At 41.1% G+C, this 15,065-nt stretch overlaps 1 protein-coding gene across 7 annotated transcripts in view; it reads right to left on the minus strand.

The window, feature by feature from the left end:
* TP63 (tumor protein p63) overlaps nucleotides 1-15,065 on the minus strand; it is a gene marked incomplete at both ends in the record, with an annotated part of 205,897 nt that overhangs the window by 71,260 nt on the left and 119,572 nt on the right. For 6 of the 7 annotated variants that reach the window (XM_080919390.1, XM_080919389.1, XM_080919392.1 and 3 more), the window contains one exon: nucleotides 317-571. The exons of the other annotated variant lie outside the window; for it this stretch is intronic. In XM_080919390.1, the coding sequence (XP_080775516.1) occupies nucleotides 317-571 (255 nt within the window). The remainder of the gene's footprint in view (nucleotides 1-316; nucleotides 572-15,065) is intronic. 7 annotated transcript variants of the gene reach the window in all.

The following is a 15,065-nucleotide window of genomic DNA, read 5'->3' on the forward strand; positions in this document are numbered from 1 at the left end:
TATTCCTTATTCTATATCTATGTTCCATATTCCATATTCTAGGACATTGGTACTTCTCATTGTCCCAACGTTTCCATATCTCTGTAACTGCATACAAAGCACCTCCCAAGAGTGTGCACAGTCAGGAACACACAGGTTGAAAATCACTACGCACTGGTCAATGCCAGTACATTTGGTTTTGTGTTGACTATTATCTAACTCTGGATAACAAAGATGATTTATTTTTTCATTTGGATAAGGAATATTTGAACTTGGAAGAAGGAGACATCCTGTGACATGGTGCCCACCGTCCTGGGTCGGAGTAAGACTCTCTTACCGTCCAGGTGGCCGACTTGGCAGTGCTTGACTGTTGGAAGGAGACATCGAAGCTGTGTGGACCGGGGTAATCTGTGTTGGAGGGGATGGCGGGGGATGGAGAAAGGGCATCAAAGGTGGAGCTGGGCTGCGCGTAGGGCGAGGGCGCCGTCACGCTGTTCTGCGCGTGGTCTGTGTTGTAGGGGCTGGTAGACGAGGAGCCGTTCTGAATCTGCTGGTCCATGCTGTTCAGGAGCCCCAGGTTCGTGTACTGTGGCTGTAAAGACACCCAGACACCCCAGCATTAGTCATGTAAGCCACAGTTCATTGCTCAATAAAATTGGCATTATTTGGTGTGCTTTCTGAAAATTTGGGCATGATGTCCCAAACACATCACGTACCAAGTAAAGCCACACATCTGAGGTACGAGGCAACACCTTACTCTAAACAAGCAAGGGGAGGAAGAGAGGGGAGGAGGTGGGGGGGAGGGGGGAGGAGGAAGTAGTAGCAGTAGCAGAAGCAGTAGCAACCACTGCCTAGGTCTGGCTCTCATGTTGCTACAATATTCATAAGGAAAGAGAGCAACTGATAGATTTATTTGAATTGAGTATGAAATGGTTGTACTGATAAGGCAATTTTTTTTTTTTAGGACTAAATCTAAATTCATGTGACAGGCATTCACTCTGGGGGACAAGTTTGAAATGACTGGGGTGAAATGTGCTGCATGGCCAGGGGAAACCACTGTGGACTTTCTTTTCTCAGATGGTGCTTTGCCTGGTTCTCGGGTGAGACTCAAACTCTAGATCTAAGCTATCCTCCTGTCTCATCTCCCGAGGTACTCGTAGACCTGAAACGCCACAGTCAGCTTTACCATATGAATTTCAAGGTAACCCACATTAGCATGTCATCCAGGTCTATTTCTTAAGGCATCTGTACTCTTCATCTGTTAGCTAGAGATGAAATTCTGTGATGGAACTGGGCATGGTGGCAGATGCCTTCAATCACAGCGTTTGGGTGGCAGAGGAGGCAGGCAGATTGTAGGAGTTGGAGGCCAGCCTGGTCTACAGATTGAGTGACAGGAGAGCCAGGGCTACACAGAGAAACCTCTTGAAAAACAAAAATAAATAAACAACAAACAAACAAACAAACAAACAAACACAGCAATGGATGTAATTCAGAAATACTTTATAGTTCATGTAGCTCCAAAGCAGAGTTGGGTTGCAGTGAAATGATTATAAAATTAATCAAAGTCTGCCCATTTACGTGAAAAACAACGTTCTCATTTTCAGAGGAAGAAAAATAATTTACCCAAAGCACTACCGTCCAGACAAACTAGAAATTTTGAATCTGCCTTAAGCCTGCCTGACAGTGACTGTCAGCTGTTCCTTAACCAGAGTCACATTGAGCTTATGGTTCAGTTTCTCTTGCCTGCATTTTTTTTTTTTTTTTTTTTTTTTTTTTGAGCCATGATAGCCTTGTATTCTCTTCCAGCTAATGAAGGGAAAAAGAATTACTCCTGTTGGGGCATATTTTCTTTAAACAGAGCCAAGGAGTGTATACAAATATAATCCAGAGAGAGCCTGGCTGTGAAAAATCATGGAGAACAAAAATGATTTTAAAAAGGAAAAGAAAGAAGGGAGGAAGAAAAGAAAGAAGGAAGAAAAAAGAAGAAGGAAGAAAAGAAAGAAGAGAGAAAGAAGTGAAGGCTTGAGTTTTGCTTTTCATTTTAAACTTTAAGTTTAATAGCATGATTTTATCAATTGTAACTCTGTCTCGGGAGGAGACAGACTCGGCCATTCCATTCAGTCCTGAGAGCATCTGCCGAAGTGCCCACAGCCATACGCCCATCCCATTCCATTCAGACACTCACATTCCAGTGCTGAATGCCACCTCCCATTTGCTCTGTAAATAACTATTAATCTATTTACACTTATCCCCATGTTGACAAGTGCAGCTGTTTGTCTCATCTTCTCTCCTTTCTGACTTTTACAGTTCCTACCCCTCTCCTACCTACCCTTCATCCTCGACCTCCCTTCCAGACGGGTGTGTCTGAACTACGGGGAGACACCTTGGACAGGAAAAAAAAAAAGCGGAGGCAGGTACAATTGTGTCTACACCCTGCTAAACTAAAGCTCTTATGTAGCAAACCAGAGGCCACGGCTTGGGAAGGGGATTGAAGAAATCTTATTTGTGTTTCGTTAAGGGTCAGTATACAAAGTACTCTTGAAAGTCCTGTAGGAATCAGATAATGCTGGCAAGGGCACGTGCTTTCCTAGAGCAGGACAATTAGGGAGGCACTGGTCCCTGACAAAAAGGACAAAGAAGCTAGCAGAACACTTTCTCGTAGGCAGTAAAAGGCTGCTGGCCCACCCCTCCTCTCCCTCCAGCTACACAGCAGAAACAGCAACTAATTGTGGGCTTGGAGAAGAACAAAGAGACACCGGCCCTTTGAATTTCCCCCTTCCACCCCAATACATATAAAGAAAAAAGTTGGGGGCCAAGTTTTAAAAGCCAGTAAGCAAACACATCAGTTCTCCAAGGACTGAAGAAAAAGTAAAATTCCATTTACAGAGGCATCTCAAAGGCGGGCCCTGCCCTGGCTGCAAAGCTGAACATACTTGACACTAAAGAAGAAACTGTCTTCCAAAAGTCACTGAGAGAGCAGTGACTGTTTACTGACCTGCTTCTGATGCCACGGTCTTAAGCTCTGTGCAGCTCAGTAAAATCCTAGACTAGAAACAGCATCATCTGTTCCTCCTAATTCCTCAATATATAACCACATAAAACTAGAGCCCTCAGCATTGTGGAAATTCTATTTGATATTCAGCAATAAAAAGTGGAAAATTGAAATAATTTAAATTCTTCCTAAATATGCTTTTAAAAAAATTAAATCCAAGTAGTATATTCATTTGTCTCAGTTTTTAAAAATCATAAATTCAACACTTCTAATTGTGGGCTTAGATGACAACGGAAGCCACATTTTTTATTTTGTTTTCTAGTGTCTATAAAGAGAAATGAACATGCGTGGGATTTTGGTGAAAATGTATGTGTACAAGGCCTTTTTAGACACATTTCATAGATTGTTGGAAATAAGTAAGTAAATCATAAATTAGTAAGCAAAAACCCACAGGAAATAGTTCCATTCAAGTTACATTTGAAATACTTGTCATTTAGGAATTCTCACTTTTGTTTCTTTCTTTTATTGGAGGACTGTCTGCATATATTGACTGAATACTGACCAGCCAACAGGACTCAGAATTGTAAGGGCTCCCCAGGCAGGACAGGAAAATAAATTCTAGTGCTTAATGCAAGGTGAAAGCTCAGGGCCTCTTCATCCACAGTGAAGCATTTTTTAATGCCTGATATTAGAAAGCTAAGCAATACCCAGTGGCACTTTGAAGATATTCCCTGTAGCTCTCAGATGGAGTGTCTTAAGTTACTGTGTTTTAACTCCAGCATATAAACCGTCATTCTTGAAAACTGGGTAGGTGACAGAATAGTTGTTTTCCAGCAAAGTGAAGCTGGTGGAGATGAGGAAACAATACTGTCCCCTTCACTCCTCTTGGTGGTTCCATGAACACACAGAGTAGTAGTGAGTTATGCTGGAATGCTAATTGATTATGAATGCTGACACCGAAGAGTGTCAGGGACTAGGAGGTGACATTTGTGTATCAGACACAAACACTGCCCTGGGAACAAGACCACTGGGCATTTGTGTTTCTTAAGGAACAAAGAGTGTCAGGGCATTTGAAATGAAATATAGAGGAGAGTCTCTCTAATGATAAAGTTACTTGATCTCAGAATATCCCTGATATACTGTGCACACATACAGAAAAAAAGGGAGGTCAGTGATATACATCCTGTCCTGTTACATAGGGAAAGAGGCAGCCTTTTTTTTTTTTCACCTAAAAATGGGCACAATTTTCCTGCTATTTGCTGTACTTCTCAGATAATAAGAGAGGTAACTCATCCGACTTTAGCCAGTTGGTTTATTTCCTGTAGAAGCCACTTGGAAATAGAGCAAGCCCTTGACTGGACCCAAAGTATTTCCAGTGCTTTTCCCTGAAGTATAGTCACATTCACCATGAATGAGCTGACCTTCGCACTGCAAGGATGAAACACACAAGAATATGCTACCCTTTCAGATACCACAGAACACCTCAAGAATGTTGGGGAACACAGATACGGTTGGTAGAAAACCAGGGGTTTGTTGGCTTTGGTCATGGGCAAAAAAAAAAAACCCATATTCAACTGTTAATCACCAAAGCAAAGGAAGGGGCGTCCCTTTTGCCTCCTTTCATGTACAGTCTCCATCTACAGCTGTCAACAGACCTCAATTCGTGTCCAGGATTCGGGCAGCACCAGACTAGATTTTTCTATGTCTGATCTGTCAAAATGTCTTAAGAATACAACCCCTGAAGCTTAGTTTTATTTTCCTTTTTTCAGTGACCATTTTAGATTTTGAACGTGTTATGGACCTGAATTTCTTTCACATGAGCTCAGTAATATTTCAATAGGTTGCTATGAGCAATGTCTGTCTTAAACACCTGAATTTATAGTCACTTGAAGCTCAAAATATATCACCTTCCTATAAAAATTAACACCAATAAAAGTATCAAAACAAGTCATTTGAATATTTCCTTGTAAATGAGGCTTAAGTAAAAGTTGTGTGTGGAAAATAAAATCAACAAACAAATCTTGTCCCCTAATTTACCTGTAGAAGGCAAATATCCCAATTTCTCTCTCTTAGATATTGCTGTTATACTTGGTACTTTGAGATCACATGGAAAAAATAGCCAACATATTTCACTTGGAAAAAAATATTTTTGGCTCTTGAATGACTGTTGGGTAAGGGGATTAGACTTCTTCAGCACTTCTCATATTTCTGTTTGGATTTTAGAAGTGTAACAGAACTCTCAGCCCTGGTGGCATGAGCTTAAGTCTTGACACTACCAGCAATGTACCCTTCCGCTGGGTGAGGAAGGTGAGAAAACTTGACCCCAGCTGCCTATAGACTAAGAATCTGCATGAGACCATGAAGACAATGGGAAGGTGGGAAGAGTTTGCACATTCTATTATGCCCCTGTGATGATATTTTAAAATGATACTATGATCTTACTTTCAAAACAGGTGCATGGACTCATCACTTTTGTCTTTGTTTAGATTTACCTAGTCTAACTCTACATAAATATAAAAAACAAAAACAGAACAAAAAAACAAAAAAACAAACTCTGTCTCACTGGCATAGCTAGTTTCCTTAGTGGATATAATCTTTTGCCTCGAGTTTCAAGGAGGGGCCTTCGTGAGCCTTCTAAGGCTGTCTTGGGCAAAGAAAACAGTTTCTTCATGAGATTGGCTTCATAAAGCCTTCATTCCCTTCCTCACTCGTTAGGACACAGCACTTCATTTTGACCCAATAATATCAGCAGAATAATGCTTTTCAACAAACACAGCCTAAGGGGAAAATGCTTGACATTTTCCAACCACACACCACCTGTCCCACTTCAGATAATGATGGTTTGTTTTATGCAAGAATTGAACATAATTAACTGAAGGCATTCTGTTTCGGGTCAAGAAGATATTTGCAGTAGAATGTTGAGTTAGATCAACACCTCTCTACCTTAAACACAGAAGTCCTGGCACCTTTTCTCAAAACCCTATTTCATTGAGGATAAGATATTTTACCTTTTTTTTTTTTTTTTTTTGGTTGCTATGCAATCATAAAAAAATAAGTCACTGAAAATAACACGTATCCATTCATATAATAAACAAAACATAAGAATAAAGTGTTTACGTGAAAACAAACCTAAAGTATAGGCCGAGAACCAACTAGAATATTTTATTATAGTATCAAGAATCTTGGAAAGTCAAGATTCTCGGACAACAATAACCACACAGAGAGTTCTCAAGGGTAGAAAAGGGACAAACACAGAAGAGTACATTGAAGATAATGAAACGAGACCTAAATTTAGTGAAAGAGAAATATATACAGTTCAGTTAAGTGAATGAAATTTTAACTCAAGGGCTTTAGTAAGTACGTATCCTGAAAATCAGGACAGATACAAGCCATGAGAAAGAATCTCGAGGCCGACACCATTGTGCACCAAGTAAATGAAGGCTTGATGGGCAGTAGAAGTATAAGCTTTTAATCAGTTTTGTAATTCTCGACGCATGTTAGAGAAAGAAAGTCAGGGCTTCGGTTTGTTCCACCTGTGAGCTACTATTAAAGTGCAAGCAGAAGGCATCATCAGTCCAGAGGAATCATATACTGTGCTCACTCTATCTCGGCACGTGGTAATGTTGGGGAAAGGCAGTGCACACTAGTGGAGATCTTCAGTGCAAGTTAGGCCATCTCTATGGACAACACAATCCACTGACTGCGGAGCACATCAACAATTCTCAGTTCATGTGCTTAATCTACATCCGATGCCATGAAAGAAAACAGCAGGGTGTTTATATCTTAGGAGATGTGCAGCTCATGCTGACATGACTCAGGAGACAACAATCTCAATAAATAGTAATGACTGTCCAGAGTAAACCCTAAAATTGTGATATGTGTGTAGTATTTATATGCAAGCCACTCTGTGGAAAGATATTAGCTATTATTGATGTTAACACTCCTACCGAGTCTTCAGTTTGGGCCTTTTTATATTCAAGTTCTCTGCACTGTTGGTCCCCATGTGTCCTCACGGATACTCACATTTTATATTTATTTTAACAAAGAAGAAACTGGAGATCGTGGGATAAAATAATGTGTTCAGCGTTATACTACGAGCCATTCTGTGCACCTGTGAATGTCCGCCTTTCATCTAAAAGTTGCATTCAAGGAAAGTGGCCTTTTCAAATAGCTAAAGGCTTCTACCCTACCCAATACGCCATCCTCCCATTCTCAGAATTCTTCTATTTAAGCCACAATTACCAAAAGAGCTCTAGCTCTTTGGAGCTTCCATGGAAAAGGTGGCACAAATTTCTTCATGGCATTCATGATGAACCCAGTGAGATGATCTCTATTCTTTTAAGAAAATGGTCCCATCTTTAAACTGACCAGAGTCATTACAACTTCCCTTTGACAAATGGTCCTCCTTTCAACTTTTCAGAAGGGAACTCTTGCTTCATTATTCAAATTTCTGTTTTCATGCCCTCTGCACACACCCCCTCTCCCTGCCCAGACACATGAGTCTGCCTTTCTATCCCATCTTCATAACCCTTCCTGTTGGTACTGCATAATTATCATTGTAACTGTGTAAACTGATCATTTTAAACATTGGTCTGCTCTGCCAGACAATAAATTCACAGGGGAGGGGGGGGTCAGATGTGTTGTATTCAGGGACAAGTTCCCATTACTTGGAGAAATGTCTCTGGCAAGGTAGATGTCAGGAATCTATGTTTTCAGAAACAAGTATAAGATCCTTCAACTACCAATCACATTAAAAAAGGTTCTTCCTTATTCTAAGGTAACAAAGCAAGGTTGGCTTGTCCTGAAAGAACTCTGTATTCATCTCAGCACCCATCTGTCAGCTGAGAATATTGGGCATCTCCTATAATCTCAGTGACCTTTGCTTTGTGTTTCTTATGCTCTCTGTAGATGGGAATTGTTCTTTGGGCTTCAGCATTGGTGGGAACCCATAGCAGAAGAGCCAGAATTGTCACTCACCTACAGTGAGTAATACCTGGTGGCTCACACCTAACTCAGGAGCTTAGTAAGGAGCCTCTACTTCCTGAAAATGAACACATCCTCCCTTTTGTGCCAAGGCTGAGCTTTTTTTTTTTTTTTTTTTTTTTTTTTTTTTTTTTTTTTTTTTTTTTCACCTGATGGTCAAGACTTTTTTTTCAGTGCATGTAGGTCAGGCATGAGAGTCTCCATTTTGACGGTCCTGTTATTATTTGCTTCCTACTAAAAACAATTAAGGGCAAATACGGGTTCCTTTGGAAATAAACCACCTGAATAAAAGCTTAGAGAAGCCTTTAGTTTCTGATATCTAGGCCACCTAGTTGGTCTAGCCTTTTTTGACTTGTACAATTTTCTGTCCAGCTAGCCAAAGCTCTGTTTTAGAACAGTGACATGATTAATAAATTACAAATGTATGTTTTGAGGAGCCACGACTCTGGCTTCTTAAACTTATAGACTGTTTGTTGGAAATGCTGTAAATTATGACCTTCTTCCAGGCTTTATACCACATACCCAGAGGCCTACCCAGCGGCCTTTACTTACAAGGTATACACTGAGTCCAAAGCGAAGAGTATATATGCTCCTGAGTCCTGCCATTTGCAAATGAAGAGCACTAGGCCACACGCTCTCATTTTGTTTTCTCTTCCTTGTCTTCCAGGTTGAGCACCAGGGATCAAATGTGGAGTCTGCTGCTGGTCCCTGCCCCAGCCCGCTAATTTACTCTTGCTTGTCAGCTGCCTGGCTGATTGCTACACATTTCATTTCATCTGAGGTAGAGTGTTCTATGCCTTACTGCACTTTGTAATTAGACGGTGTGACGTAGCTGGCGTTGGGGTCCTCCTCTAACCTGTCACTTCTCAATGCAAAACAAAACTGTGGTTAGCAGGTCTGGCGAAGGCATGCCTCACTCTGGAAGACATTTAACTCCTCATCTCACTTTATTTACCTCGATCAAGAAGTGGCCCTTTATCAACAGCCAGCTCCACAGTGGGTGTCTTGGAGGGAAAAGGCTTAGTTGGCATATTGAAGCAAAACGACTCAGGATTTCTCAGCACAGACACTAATCAGAGGAGGGTGTTTGCCAGTCACCAAGCTCACTCACCCAGATCAAACTACCCACATCTCTGGGGATGAGCCTTGGACACAAAGGGGACAGACTGAATCAAGGAATCCGTATAGTAACAAGTAAACACTTAACTGCAGTACAAGATAAAAATCTAAGCTTTCTCCTTCTTAACCACACACATTCTCTGCCCTTATAGGCAATCAATTATATGAAAGTACCATTTACTCTGCCCTGTTTACCTGTTAAGAGTACAATCCATTCTTAAACCAGGGAACCAATCCATCTTTTCAAAAACCTTTCTTGCCACTTGACATTTTAAGAGAAGTGAGTAAAATTCATCATACTACAGGAAACCCACAATCAACCAAACAACCAAATAACCTGCCAGACATCAGGGCAAATCACGTGTTTCTGTTGCTACAGAACATACCAAGGACAAGCCTTGCATATTTATATTGTTTGCCCACCATTAAAAAATGGTCTTATTTTTATGAGATACCAAAAGCCACATTTCTATCTGAAGATACAAGTTGAAGCAAGATCAACAGGTGGCCATCCAAATTATTCAGAGAGCATTATTAGTAGCCCTGTAGAGGACTGGGAAGCAAATACCCCATTCCCTGTCCTTTGAGAGATGTCAGACTAGTGATCAGATGGAGAAAAGGCACGTGGCACACACAGGTTCATAGGACAGAAATCTTGTTCTGAAGGTGAGCTATGAGGGACTTCATGGGTAGAATAGTTTTCCCCCACCCAGCCTAATGACTCCATCTGGAAATTATAATAGATGGGTCTGTGAGGGTTGGGGTACAGAAAGCAAGCAATCAAGCAAGTAAAGGAGTTGCTTCCTCCACTTCCTCCATCAGACTTTTGGCCTTTTAAGTGCATGGACACTGCCTAATAAGGTAATTCCCATGTGCGATGCTTGGAAGAATGGCCTTGTCTCACCTGGTATTGCCACGTGTCTCTGTGTGATGGGTCCTCTAGGTTAGTCTGAGAAATATCTCCCACAGTCTGGTTAAAAGTAGTCAAGCCATCCCCCAAGCATCTGCTGTTGTTGGCCTTTGTGAGGGAAAATGGTTTTCCTTTTAATTCTGATTCCATCAATAGACTGACACTAATCCAGACTGATTTGAGTAAACAGTATATTCCCCATTGTCTCTGTGATCTGAGAAAGACTCAGCCTGAGAAAGATCACTGCAGTGGTTGGAAATGGCCCCTGTGGGGGTTTTGAGCAAGCTTGAAAGGAAGAAAGAAAAGGTCTGTGCTGAGTCCTGTCTAAAGCAAGCTCTCTTCAGGGATGGTAATTCTCACAGGGGCATTATATTAACTGCACCTATTAGTGGCTTCTACACCACTAAGAACGGGGACTCTTTTCCTTTGTAGTGTTTCCAGAGTCACTGACAGATTGGTTCATGACTTTTCCTCTGGCCACCCACCACTGCTTTTATATATATTTTATTATCCCCCCCCCATCTTTTTTTTTTTCTTTTTTGGTCTCTAAGCAACAGGAAAAAATATACAGGTTATAAGTTTTAAATGAAATATCAATTTTCCCCCAAAATACTTCAAAGTTATTCCCCTCCCCATAGTCAATGTGTGACTTGTCTTAACACAAGTTGCTCAATTTTAAATTGACAAATAGATAATTTATCTGGTGAGGCCATCTCCACTTAAATCTACAGTCATGCAATCTCACCTTGTCTTCAAAGAGGAAACTTCTTGAATGACTTCATTTCAAACTAAATGCACATGAGTTAATCCCAGTACAACATCAAATACATTTAGAAATGAAAAGTCCCATGGAGAGGGCAGTAGTGGTGCATACCTTGAATCTCAGCATCCCAAAAGCAGAGGCAGAGGCAGAGGCAGAGGCAGAGGCAGAGGCAGAGGCAGAGGCAGAGGCAGAGGCAGAGGCAGAGGCAGAGGCAGAGGAAGGAGAGTCTCTGAGTTCAAGGCCAGCCTGGTGTACAGAATGAGTTTCAGGACAGCCAGGACTACATGGAGAAAGCCTTTCTTTAAATATGAACAAACAGACAAGTCCCAATGTCTTACAGGCAAATGGGGGGGGGGGATTTTACTTTGAATAGAACACTTCCATATCACATAAGAAAATCAAGCGTAAATTATAAGATACTGTCTTTGTGCAGACCTTAGACATATTTCATTCAATTATTTTTTTTTCAAAGGGGACTGGATGGCAGACGGCACTCTGTAAAATTCTTCTTTTGCCCTAAAGTCTACAGAACTAAAAGGATAAGGCTGGGCACTTTCCGAACATATTTGGTGTCATGGAGTATTACACAAGGAAGAGGAAGAAGAAGAGAAGTAAGACAAGCTGGGGTTGTTCCTCCGCTGATCACCGAGCTCAGCCCTCTTTTCTCTCCATCGACTTACGCTACTTGTCTTGATTTTTATCTATTTCATTTTGATCTTAAAAAAAAAAAAAAAAAAAAAAAGAAACACAGACTCTAGCTTGAACTTGCTGGAACTTGCAGTGTAGACTGGGGTAGCCTCAAACTTGCTGCAATGCTCCTGCCTCTGCCTTAAGAGTGTTAGGGTTACGTGTCCACACCAGGCTTTTCTTTGTCTTTGTACCAAGTTGTCAACTCCCACATCAGCATCTATCCACCCATAGCCTGTCCTGCCAGTCTTGCTGTTCTACACTTCTGCTTTCTCAGTTTCCTGCATCTGCTCTTTGGAGAAATAGAGTGATGGGGGATTGTGGAAGGAAAGTATAGTGTTATCGACAAAGATAGGTCTCTTCCCAACATGTCTTTCCAGATGCTATTGACCCTCCAAATAAAAATTTTAAATGTCATGGGTGAGATACTTTATGTGATAAATTAAAGCCTAAACATGCTACATATATTTTTCTTAAATTGGTGGGGAGGTGGTTTTGCCACCTGAATATGTATCTGTTCTAAAACCTTCTGACGGGAATGCTTATGTTGAGCAAATCACACAGGTGGATTTGGTCTTCCATTTTTATCTCCAGAACTACAATTTTTATTGAGAGCACTGACCAGAATAGAAGATTTTCATATCTTGGACCTATGATGACTGGGAAATATAATTAATTCCTAACCAAAAAAATCATCTGAAGCTTCTCCCCCATTCTGATTTCCACATAAACAAAATGCACTGTATCTTATCTCCACTAAAGTCTATGGAACTGGGTAGTGATCCTCAGTGCCTTCTAGTTCAAGTCATTTTCTGGGCTAATTTTTCTCTCTTGCTATAGTTCGCCTCTTAGCACCCCCAGAGCATGCCATCAATGTTATGAATCTCAAATTTATGAACAGATTTCATGTTTCAGAGCATAAAAGTTTTCTCTCACTGTTTCTGTGAAAGTTCTTCATCTTTAATGCTCAGAAGTTTATAAATCAATATATTCTCTTTTCTAATCAGTATGCCTTGATCTGATTCTTTTCTCTTACAATTTAATAATTTTTCACCTATGTTCTTTGCACACTGAATTTTCCCCTCTATTATTTGCTGAATTGTGGAAGCTCTAACATGAAATATTTATTACAAATAATTTATGTTCTCTCTCCTCTCTGTCTCTCTGTGTCTCTGTCTCTGTCTCTGTCTCTCTCTCTCTCTCTCTCTCTCTCTCTCTCTCTCTCTCTCTCTCTCTTTTTCTCTCTCTCTCTCTCAGAAACTACAGTGTGCCTCTCAAGCTAGTTTTATGTTGGAATCATTTGTGAGTACAATCTGTTCTTTCTAGGCTGGCAAATTCTCAAAGGTCTGTGGCTACTACTTACTTACTTCTCCCTCCCTTTTAAGAACAGTCCATGTGTCTAAACTTGGTTTTCAGGGCTTCTTGACTCCTACAGAAATGTTAATTTTAATGGGAAAAAATCCATATGAATTGTGGCTGATGTCTGATTTATAGAGACATATATTTTACTTCTTATTTGGGAATAGTTTATTTAGGGAAAAAATATGGAAAGGAAAAGAATCCATTTTTAGAGTAACCAAATAATGTGTGTACCAGCTAGAACATTTTTATAAATGAAAAGGAGGATTATTAATTTTACAGGAGTAGCAGATATAAACAGGGTAAAACAAGAGTAAGTATCCCCAATTTGTCTATAGCAGGAACCACAGCGACTGAAAAGAGCTATGGGCAGAGAGAACATGCGTTGAAAGAGACCTGAGAAACGGTTCCTTTCACCTCTTCCAACTGGCGAAGCAAAGCCAACGGAGCTGTGCAGAACTGGCAGTCGATATACAGTGAGTGCAAGAAACACAGTTTCCTATCCCATGTAGTCCATAACTAAGCCATAGATCTTCCCTCCCTATGAGCTCTCACATAGAGTTTCAATTGCACACTTCTGTGCTCAGAGCTCATCCCCAATTTGTCACGGGCACTGTTAACACACTCCCCTCTCAGTAGCAAGGACCTTGATTAACCACTGAATATTTTTAACCTTATGTCCTAATGACTCCCTATGTTCTATTCCATTGAACTACATGACATTTCTGAGTGCCTCAGCCAGCACCCAACTTGTGTCTTATCACTTCCTCTAAAAATCTTCCTTCCTTCCTCTAAGTCTAGACTCAGAGTTCTAGCTGTCCTTCCAAGTTCAGCTGCATCCAGCACATACGTTTGGAATTTCCTCATTGTCCCAGTGTGGGTTTTCATTTTGCTCTGACACTTTGCATGCTGCTCACACTTGTCTATCACACTGACGACCTCTACTGTGACTCAGATGAACTTCTAAAAGGACTGCCTTCCCTGTAACATTCCAAGCTTTTGTGCTCTAAACCCCCAATCCCCTGCCCTGTCTATAGTCTCTGAGAGCACCATTAAAATTAGCATCTGGTGAGAGAGAACACCTTTGCCCATCACCCAACCTACTTCTCATCAGGTATCAAAGGAGAGGGATTAGTCCACCAGGTTTAGAAGACATTGCCATCTTCAGAACAAGTAAACCTTATGGCAATTATGAAAAGATTTTCTTGTTTAATGAAGTTCTCTTTTGATCACTAGTGCTCTCTCTCTCTCTCTCTCTCTCTCTCTCTCTCTCTCTCTCTCTCTCTCCTATCAATATATAGTAAAAACCTAAAACTATTCAACAACAAAAAATTTGACTTGATAGCCACAAGGAAAGATATTTTTAACTTATGCTCCTCTCTCCTAAGCAATCATCTCACACCAAAGAAAGCTAGTGTGTGTTTGAGGCACCATACTTTTTAAACATTTCACTCAAATCCTTTTTGATAAACTAAGTCTTATGACCTCAGGCACATACTTCCTTAACAGGGCAGAGTACTGAACTCATTCTAAATCCTCTGCGTTCAAACCTAAAAAAAAGTCTGTGGCAGATTTGCATTCAAGAAATGAACGAAGTCTGGGAGAAAGAACGGCCAGTCCTGTTGGGCTGATGTGGGTAACATTCATTCATACTCCCCCCCCGCCCCCCCCCCCGTTGAGGATCACTGCGCACCTAAAAAACAACCAAACCAAACAAGCTTTCCCTTATCTAGACAAAGGATAAGTGTTTCTTTATCAGTCCATCTCTCTTCCAATAGTAGCGAGGAAGGTATGATCTATGATCTGCCATCTAAGATCTCTTTCTCCCAGTCCCTTCTGGGCTTGAGGGCACCCAATTGGAAATCAGGTAGGGCAAGGCAGCCTCGTGGAGAGAGACTGTGGCTGACACTAAGCTGATGCTTGCCACTGTTCTTTGCCTAAGAAGGTTCCTCATCTCAAGCCCTGCATGGGGACCCTTAGGACTGGCATTTATTAACAAAGGAAAAACCATTGTCCCCTATTTTAAGTGCAGCAAAGGACAGAGATGGGGAAAGCTTGCCCTGCCTGGACCCCACAGGACCGGAGGTCAACTGAGTGAACAGTGACCTGGCTGACAAGGGCTCTCGCTGACGCTGTGGCACTTTCCCAGAAGCGTTGCAGAAGTAATTCATGGAAATCTGTCTGGGTAGCTGCCTGAGTTACAACAGCCCTCTTTAGAGGATACAGCTGCTCCGCAGAGTCCCAGGTACAAATGTTAGTAAGCAGTACATAGT

Source organism: Micromys minutus (assembly GCF_963924665.1).
Source record: "Micromys minutus genome assembly, chromosome: 7".
Taxonomy (NCBI): domain Eukaryota; kingdom Metazoa; phylum Chordata; class Mammalia; order Rodentia; family Muridae; genus Micromys; species Micromys minutus.